The sequence below is a fragment of the Peromyscus leucopus genome, chromosome X, assembly GCF_004664715.2.
Source record: "Peromyscus leucopus breed LL Stock chromosome X, UCI_PerLeu_2.1, whole genome shotgun sequence".
Lineage (NCBI taxonomy): Eukaryota > Metazoa > Chordata > Mammalia > Rodentia > Cricetidae > Peromyscus > Peromyscus leucopus.
In genome coordinates, this window is record NC_051083.1 from 30,016,588 (window position 1) to 30,026,642 (window position 10,055).

Genomic DNA, 10,055 nt, shown 5'->3' on the forward strand with positions numbered 1-10,055 from the left:
CCCTTCTGTGGCTACCACTACAACAATGTGCTTCCTTAGGCTGACCCCACAGGCCAAATGAAGAAAAATGTGTCCTTCACACTGTCACCTTTGACCTTCACAGAAAAACCTTCATTGGTCTAGTTTTACACTTTGGGACATTTACGATGAGCAATGAAACTTCTTTATAGCCTGGGTGTCCGTTGAAAACTGAATCACCTTTCAAATAAACTAGATCTGATATGCACAAACCACCGTAATGTCCCAGGTTCTAAAGGAAAACTTTCTGAAGGCAGATTCCTCAGGTCCTGAAATGTTGCCTAGCTCATCACTTTTGCCCAAGAACAGAAGTGTTTGGTTGAACAAAGTCATGAACCAGATGAAATGTAGGCACGTGAGGGAAGTCACAGTGCCCGAACACAGTAAAGCACAGAACTTGCTGACGAGGAGAGTTAGCCCTGTGAGATGGTAAGAGCTTTCTTTCCTTCTGAGCTTCTGGAATGCGATCACCTTGTTTTCACTTAGATCTATTTTTATTTTTAATTGTGTGTGTGTGTGTGTGTGTGTGCATATGTCTGTGTGATTGTTGCTCACAGGTGTGCAAGTGCCCCCCACCCCCGAGTCCAGAAGAGAGCATCGGATCCTCTAGAGCAGGAGTTAAGGAAGTTGTGGGCTGCCCTGTGTGGGTGCTGGGAACTGAATTGATGTATTCTGCAAGAACAGCATACACTTCCACTGCTGGGTGCTCTATCCATTTCCCTTACTTTTATTTTTAAAAACTGTAATGTTAGGGAAAATGGGAGGGAGGTAATGATGGATGGGTATGATCAAAATACAGTGTATAAATGTGTGAAATTTTCAAAGAATAAATTTAAAATGTCATGAAATATATTTTCTTTGTAATTTGATAAAGCATGAAGAGAATTTAGGGTAAAATTTTGTTTTTCTATACACTTTCTTTTTTTAAAAAAAAAACCTTTTGTGAATGTATTATTTTCAAGCATGCATGTGTGGGAATTGGGGAGCTAGCTTAGTTGTTAAAGTGCCTGCCACACGATCATGAGAACCTGAGTTCAGGTCTCCAGCACCCATGGCAAAGTGTGATGGCATGTGTCTGTAACTCTAGGGCCGAGAGAACGGAAGAAGCAGAGAAACAAGTGCATCTTGGAGCATGCTGGCCAGTCTAGCAAATCCTTGGGCTCCGGGCTCAGTGAGAGATCCTGTGTCAAGGGAGGAAGATACCTGACCCCAGATTCCACACACATGTACATACTGAGACAGGGTTTCACTATGTAGTCCTAGTTGACCTGGAACTCCTTATATAGACCAGGCGGGCCTCAAACTCACAGAGACTGTCTGCCTCTGCCTTTGGAATACTGGGATTAAAGGTGTGTGCCACTATGCCCAGCTTCCTTTTCTTTTTTTTTTTTTTTTTTCTTTCTTTTTTTTTTTTTTTTTTTTTTTTTTTTTTTTTTTTTTTTTTTTTTTTTTTTTTTGGTTTTTCGAGACAGGGTTTCTCTGTGTAGCTTTGCGCCTTTCCTGGAACTCACTTGGTAGTCCAGGCTGGCCTCGAACTCACAGAGATCCGCCTGCCTCTGCCTCCCAAGTGCTGGGATTAAAGGCGTGTGCCACCACCGCCCGGCTCCTTTTCTTTTTTTATACTCACATCAGATATTGGAAACCTAAGAGAAGTCAACTAACAGGAGTCCTCTTCTCCAGGCTCTGATTTATTGCAGAAGTAGTAATCTTTAGTAAAGCAGTTGAGGGATGAGGATAAAAGGACTAGTTGGAGGCTATTTATTCCCCAGAAATATCTTCCTCCTAATCTTAAAAAGTCTTGAATAAAGTGAGAAGGAGATGGTGCATGCCTGTAATTCCAGTACTCAGGAGGCTGAGACAGAAGGGCCAGGAGTTCAAGACCATCTAAAGCTACATAAATGAATTCAAGGCCAGTCTGGACCATAAGCAATGAGAGCCCATGCTCAGATACTCCATCCAGCTCACCAGCCACTTTGCCTCTCAGCTGGAGACCACTGAGGCAGGGAGCAGAGAGCTCCCGGGAGTGGTAACCTAATCCCAAAGAGAAAAGGGAAGAAGCACTATAAACAGCAACAGTTCCTCCAGAAGAAGAGGGAAACAAGTGTGAAACTATGAAAACTGCCCAGGCAGGGTGGTAAGCACCTTTAATCCCAGAGAGATGGGGCAGACAGATAGATCTCTGTGAGTTCCAGGCTAGCTTGGTCTACCTACAAAGCTACAAGGACACAGGACAGCCAGGGCTATATCATGAGACACTGTCTCAAAAAAAAAACCCTATTAATAGTTTATACTAAGTATTTTGAAGAAAGTTAACAAGATATTCTGATATATACCAATGTGGGGATAGTCTATCCATGTTTAAATTACTTTTTAAAGGAGAATAGTTTCCTTTGATATTACCTAGCTCTCTGCAAGAAAAATTATATGTGTACACTAGAAATGTATAAAGCTTATGACATAAAGACATACAACTAGAATTCTGGTCATGGTCATTGATAGTCAGATCACCTGTTGAACAAAGGGAATGTGGCATAAACTATAAGCTGTGCTCCACTGCAAAGAGTCCTTTGAAATGTTCCATAAAAATGCAGGTCCCAGGCTGGGCATGGTGGCTCATGCCTGTTACCCCAGCACTTGGATGGCTGAGGCAGAAGGATTACCACAAGTTCCATCCTGGCCCAGGCTCCACAGCGAGTTCCAGGCCAAGCAAGATTACATGGAAAGTCTCAAGGGCTGGAGAGATGGTTCGGTGGGTTAAAGACACTTGCCACCAAACCTGAGGTTCTCAATTTGACCCCCTGAACCCACGCGGTAGAAGGAGAGAATCCACACCCACAAGATGTGGTTCCCCTTGCACGCCATGATGCACACACACACACACACACACACACACACACACACACACACAAAATAAGTAAGTAGATAAATAATGAAGAAATAACCAGACATCCTGGTCCCTTAAATCTGGGGGTTACTAAATTATTTTCAAGATGGAAATTTGAAATAATGCATTATCTCAAACTTGAGATGTCATGCCGTTGGCTTACTCGGTTGTTTCTCTGTTGGGAACTTTTCTCATGGAGAATGCCACCATTGCTCTGAAGAGATATTCTTCATCCGTGTCCCAGACATACTGAAAGAAAGAGGGGGAAAACGTCTGCGTGAATAGGGTGGAGAACGAACTGCCCATTTGGTGGGGTGTCACATCTCCCTCCTTCTTGTTTTCTTTCTCTCCCCGCTCCTTATATTTCTCATGCACTGGAGATCATGGCAACTCACATTCTTAGACATTCTACAATTCCAAGTTTGGTGTGTTTCCTGTTGTGCTCTTTTCTTGACCCTACAATGCCACTAATCTATCAACAAACTTGATATTTCTACAACTCATCCTGGTATACCATGAGAACATTGTTAGGATTTGGGTTGATATTGAGATGGAAGAACTCTTTTATCATTACTGATCTTGCCCTCTTATGATGGTATGGAAGGGACTATAGATAAAACTAGATGACCCTAAACAACAGCAATGTATCCCCTGGTTTACCTTCTCTAGACAAGAAAGATACATTCTTTTTTCCTAAATGCCTTCATAATGTCTGTATACCTTGTATTCTTTTTGATTTTTTAATTTTAATTTTATTTGTGTGGGTGCATGTGTGGTGTATGTGTATGCATGTTTGTGTTTGTGTACACATGTATGCAGGTACACTTGCCCATACATGCAAATAAGGTGAGGTTGTAGATGTTGAGCGTCTTCCTTTACAAACATTTTTTGTTTGTTTTTAGACAAAGTCTTGATATGCAGCCCTGGCTGGCCCAGAACTAGACAAGTAGATCAGGCTGGTCTCCAACTCAGAAATGTGCCTACCTTTGCCTCCCAGGTGCTGGAAGGTGCTAAAGGTATGTGCCTCCACACCTGGCTCCACCTTACTTTGAGACACGGTCTTTCCCTCTGAACCTGGAGCTTTCCACTTTGTCTACTGCCTGGCTAGAAAGCCCCAAGGGCCTCCTGTCTTTGGCCCCAGCCCCAGCCCTGCCTTATAGACAACTACCACAGCACTAAGCTTTTTTGTGGGGCTGCTGGAGATGCTGGGGATCTGAACTCAGGTCTTTATGGTTGCACGGTAGCTTCTTTACTCACTGAGCCATCTCCCTAGCCCTGTAAGTTAAACAGTAGTATTGAAACTTTCTTCATTCGCTTCTACTTCAGCCCTTCTTTCAGCCCTGTCTAACATCGCTGCAATAAGATGCCATCAAGAAGAAAGCTTAGTCTCTTCTTATGTCACGTGCAAACACTAAGTGTTGCATTTGAATGTCAGCCTCAGACATTACCTGAAATAGTCTTTCAGTAGGGTTTTCCTTTTTCTGAAATAGGGTCTCACTATATTGCCCAGGCTGGTTTTGAACTCCTAGACTCAAGCAACCTACCCACCCCAACCTCCTAAGTGCTGGAACTACAGATGCATATCATCCTGCCCAGCTACCTTCCTTCAATCTTTTAAAAATATTTGTATTAACTTTGTGCGTATTTACTTCAGATGTGTTTTTGTGCACATGCACACATTGTCAGATCATTTGGGGTAGTTTGGGATAATTTGGGCATCAGTTCTCTCCTTCCATCATGTGGGTGGGTTCTGAGATTAAATTCTGGTTATTTGATTGATGGCAAGTGCCTTTACCAACTGAGCCATCTTACTGGCCCCTCCTTCGATATTTTAAAGTGAACTTGAAAAAAATATTATCTGAGAAGTTTGTATAAGAGTGTGATGTGTTTTAATTAAATCTACCCCTTCTTCCTTCCAACTCCGCAAATAGCCTCATTTTTCCCTACTTCATATTAACTTTTTCTTTTATATTATACTCTGAAAGTTTATAAAGTATTAACTATTTCAGGGCATAGATCTTCTTTTTTTTCTTTTTTGTTTTTTGAGGCAGGGTTTCTCTGTGTAGCCCTGGCTGTCCTGGAACTCACTTTGTAGACCAGGCTGGCCTCAAACTCACAGATCCACCTGCCTCTGCCTCCTGGGTGCTGAGATCAAAGGTGTGCACCACCACCACCCGGCAATAGATCTTACTTTTTAAATGATATAGGCTAATAAAATAATTGAGCACAAAATATAAATAAAAACTGGTCCACTTAAAATAGCAGACAAACATTACTCTGGGCTAGGGAAATAGCTTGGTTGGTAGAATGCTTGCCTTGCATTCATGAGGTCCTGGATTTGATCCCTGGCTCACAAAAACAAAACAGCAACAACAGAAGGCCTGTCCACTTGCAGAGCGGTGGCATGGGCTCACAAGGACCTTAGGACCCAGGAGGGAGAGCTAGGAGAATCACTGTAAGCTCAAGGGCAGCCTGGTCTACATAAAGAGTTCTCAAACTGCATATTGAGACCTACTCTAATAAACGTGATACACCTAAGGCTGGAGAGGTGGTGGTTCAGCAGAGAAGGGCACATACTGTTATTCCAGACGACCTGAGTTCAGTTCCCGGCACCCACGTCAGGTGATTCATAATCACCTGTCATTCCAGCTCTGGGGGATCTCCATGGACACCCATACACAAACACACACACACACACACAGAGACAGAGACAGAAACACAGATAAAGAAAACTAAATCTTGGTTTTTAAATATAAGTATACATACACATTACATGTGTATATAATTTTATATACAAGATTACAAGATGTGTATGCATTTATACACCATACATAGGAAGCCTTGTTGTGAGAATGTGGGGATGGAGAAGGAGCCTGCTTACCTATAAATGAGAATGCCTGTGTACCAAACAAAGATGAAGATGCTAGCCAGAACTTGCCAGAGCATGGCTTTAAATTACATTTTGGATCTTGGAGAGGATTCCTTAGTGTCTCCTACAAAGTGAGCATGAGCTCTGTCAGCAGGAGCACAGTTGAGGTCAAGCAGTAAAGCTCCCAGCTCCTGAGATCAGGAAGGGACTAACTAGTGTGACTTTGTGCTGGGTATTAACCCCACGGAACCAACCCGAGTGGAGGGAAAGGCTAAAAGCCTGTGTCGCCCTCATATCGCATTTCTGCTACACCTTTCAGAGTGTTTCAGAGACGGTTTCCCGGCAAGGCAAGCGACATGTGACAGTAATCAGAAAAAAACCGTACAACTGAAGAAAGGAGAAGGAAAGAGTAACTAAGAGTTCCAGTCCCGACTTAATGCCCAGAGCCCAAAAGAGCACTCGAAAGAGACATGGACAAGAAGGCTCGTGGCACTTCCTGTGCCTGTTCCAGACACTGGGCACCATGGACACCAAAGTCTATGAAACTGATGTATCGTTAGAGTCCACTTGTGACTTCACACACCACATGTGCATCTTAGCTGCATGTATTTACCTGTCATCTCAGGTGCCTTGCCTCCTCCTCTCAGTACCAGTTACACCAAGGCCTTAAGTCCCCTGGCTCACTCTACTTTCTGCCTACATCTAAGGACACCGAAATCCTCACATTTTAGTGGAATGACTAAAAGTAACAAGAAAGTCACAAAACAAGGCTGATTGTTTAATTACACATCCACGATGTCCTACCCTCAAATTACCTGCTCACCTCTTAGAGTTCTCCTTAAGTTCTTTGTCTCAAGACAGTTGTCTGTCCCAAGATTGCCTCAACCCCCTACACCCCTCCCCCAGTCAAACACTTCCTTGCTGCCTTGACTCTCCCTGGATGCCTTGGGTGTCATAGTCCCTGCAAGCCTGAGAGCTGAAGACTGAACCTGTGCCTTTCCCTTGCTTGGCCAAGCACTCTACCGCTGAGCTAAACGCCTAACCCCTGGTTTTGTAATTTAGAGATACTGTCTCCGCTTGTCAGCTTAAACTCCCTCCTCTTCCTCAAATGAAGAAACAAAACTTCCGCCACACATCCCAGCCAGACATTTCTCTCCAGATAATGGCTAATCCCCACAGCTAGGGAAGCTAGGAACGCTTCCCTCCCCCTTCTCGGGCTTCTCAGGCTTGAAACAACATCCGCTTCTTCTGTGTACTCAAGTCCAGCTGGGGCCTGTCCACTGCCTTTACTCATGCTCAACTTGTTCCCACGAAAGCAACAGCGAAAACCTATGGCTCTGCTTCATCTTCCTCCGACTGCTGCCTCTCTCCAACCTTTCCCAGCCAGGATTTCTCTGTCTTTTGACACAGGCTCTTATGTATCCCAAGCTCACTGTGTAATCAAGAATGACCCTGAACTTCTGATCCTTCTGCCTCCACCTCCGGAGTGCTACCAGGCCTGGTGTATGGGGAGTTAGAGATGGAACCCAGGGCCTCACACATGCTAGGCAAGCACTCTACCAACTGAAGTACAGCCCCAGCGTCCTGCCCTAGCAAAAGTTCATAGAGAAGTTACCTATACTGTTCTGCATGTTCAGCCCCAAAGTATCCTACTTATTTTAACCCCTCCAATATCGGACTTTCAGTTCCAGCACTTTACAAAAACAGCTCTCTCTAAATTCCTCATCGACCCTCATATCGCTTCACACAATGAGCTAGGCCTCTCAACAGCATTTGATGCTTTAAACAGTTCCTCTGTCTTAAAACAACCCCCACCTCCCACCCTCCCACCCACCCTCGACCCTCCTCCACTCCTGCGGCCATAGCACCTATTTCCCACACAGTCCCTTTTTCTCAAGGTCCTTAAATGCTCGTGTTCTTCCTCACAGCTTCATTTCCAGACATCAGCCTCTCATCCTTCATGCTCACTAAGCTCCTTCTTGTGATAATTGCTATGTTCATATGTGATGGCCCTCTGCCATTCCTTCTCTCCCCTCATGTCTGTTCATGGTTACTTTAGACATTGCAGAAGTATCTGGTACTGAGGTCCCTGCTAAGGCCAGAGGCCCTGTATATCTCTCCTTCCTGTACTACTTCTCAAGACAGCACATTGCATTTGGCTTACTGAGAATTTAATGGACAAGTTATTCTCTCACTATTAGAAGCTCCACAGGGCACAGAGAAGCCCAGTGTTAGCTGCCATTGCATCCCCAGCATCCAGCCAACTCTAAGGAACCTGGGATAAGAAATCTTATACACTGGTAGGGAGCGGAGTCTCTGCAGTCAAACTAAACTGCCTGGATTCGAGTCTCACTCCTGCCATTTACTGGCTCGAGATTGTCAAAGGGTCACATATGTCCTTGGGCCTGTGTTTTCTCACTCATCCCATGAGAATGAGCATACCTGTACTCCAGAGGGTAAGGGCTCAATAAGCTGGTAGGAATCAAACACTTAGAAGAGTCCCCACTAGAAAGTCAAACAATGTCTTAATAAATAAATGTTTGTTATCATAACAACTGTTACTTATCAGAGGAATAATGAAAAATAAGGCAACTGATTGGTCAGCAAATAGAATACCTCTGAATTCCTTTAGCAATCTGGTTTTGTTTGTTTGTAGTATGATGCATTAATATCACCTACTAGTTTAAAATAAAATGCAGATCACACTGGAAAACTGACACTAGAATTAGACAATACCATCTTCTTAATTCAATGGCTTTTATTCTTCTTCTACCCCCTATAAGGCTCTGTGAGGATTTTTGACTTCTATGATTTCATAAGCACAACTTCCATACTGTCACCTTCACAGCTGGGAGGAATGGAAGCTTTGCAGAGAACTGGGAAATTTTGTACGGTGGAATATTTTGATGTTGGCAGCACCAGTCTTTTTTTTTTTTTTTTTTTTTTTTGATGACTAGAAAGCAGGCTGGTAACATTTAAACACCCACAACAGTGAAGAGCAGACTCAACCTGGACATACACACCTTCATCAGACCAGACAGACCCCTTTGTTCCATGTTACTGGATTAACACCCACAACAGTGAAGAGCAGACTCAACCTGGACATACACACCTTCATCAGACCAGACAGACCCCTTTGCTCCACGTTACTGGACTGAGAGGTTCAAGTTTTCAAAACTGTTTTATGCAACACAATTTTTTCCCACCTATTTTCAGTCACTCACTACTGATCAAATACTATAAGCAAACCCGTTCTATCAGTGAGTCCCATTTTACTGTAATCTAGCTTTGGGAAAAGATCGGACTTGAAGACTCAAGAAAAGGTCACTATGCAGAGAAGCCATTTATTTGAGAAAGCCTGACGCTATTAGAAAAACAGAATCTGAAATGAACCAGCAGGTGTTCCACTTACTGCTTTATCTCCAAGAGCGCTTCTGATGCTAAGTCTTACTTTAAAGGCATTTTCTGCATCTGCCAGAGGAGGGGGGGACAATAAAGAGCAATAAATTAGGATAAACTGAGAAAACAGCCTGATAAATCCTAATTTTAATACAGCCCAGATGAACATAACAAAGAACTACAATTGATCTGCCACAGTACCCCTGCAACTCTAATGAAAATCATATTAAATCATTTACATATTTCTTTCAGTTCCTAAGATTCATAGGTTCAACTTTCAATCCACAGGTCTGCAGACTTAGAAAAAATTCATTTTTTTTGTTGTTGCTTTTGGTTGTTTTTCACTCAATGACTCCACAAGCATTTAGGAAACTGTTAATTTATTTTTTAAGTTTCAAGGCTACGTACCTGGATGACAAAGTTCAGCATGAATAGCGGTCACCAGGAAAAAGAGTGGCCACAGCATTCTTTCAAAGTCGAAAACAGAAGACAAACTGAGGGGGAAAAAAATCCACTCTCCACTTAAAGCTGCTTTAACTATTCTGTGACCCGGATTAGGGTATCAGAGAACTCAGCGAGCCACCATCTAAAAGGTTTAATAATTAACATTCATCAGTTGGGTTAATACTTCCATAGAAGCAGACCATCTCCTGTCAGTTATTTACAAAAATCCATCTGGGAAACAGGTCAGTTGTTTTTTTTTTCCCCCGAGCCCTACCTCAGAAGAATGTTTCCGCTGCTGACATAATCAGAATTTCTCCCCCCATGCCTCCTGTAGTTGTCTGGTTAAGCTCATGGTGGAGAGCACTGAGTCCTCCCCGGAGATTTTCTTTGGCATAAAATTTGTGCCCTGTCAGACTATTCTATCTGATTCACAGATCGGCT

At 43.2% G+C, this 10,055-nt stretch overlaps 1 protein-coding gene across 1 annotated transcript in view; it reads right to left on the reverse strand.

Moving 5' to 3' along the window:
* Positions 1-9,790, reverse strand: part of Cltrn (collectrin, amino acid transport regulator) — a 29,556-nt gene extending 19,766 nt beyond the window's left edge. Inside the window, exons 1-3 of the mRNA XM_028887778.2 lie at positions 9,579-9,790; positions 9,184-9,242; positions 3,066-3,151 (exon numbers count right to left, since the gene is read on the reverse strand). Of these exons, the coding sequence (XP_028743611.1) occupies positions 3,066-3,151; positions 9,184-9,242; positions 9,579-9,636 (203 nt within the window). The 5' untranslated portion in view covers positions 9,637-9,790. The remainder of the gene's footprint in view (positions 1-3,065; positions 3,152-9,183; positions 9,243-9,578) is intronic.
* Between the last annotated feature and the right edge of the window lie 265 nt (positions 9,791-10,055).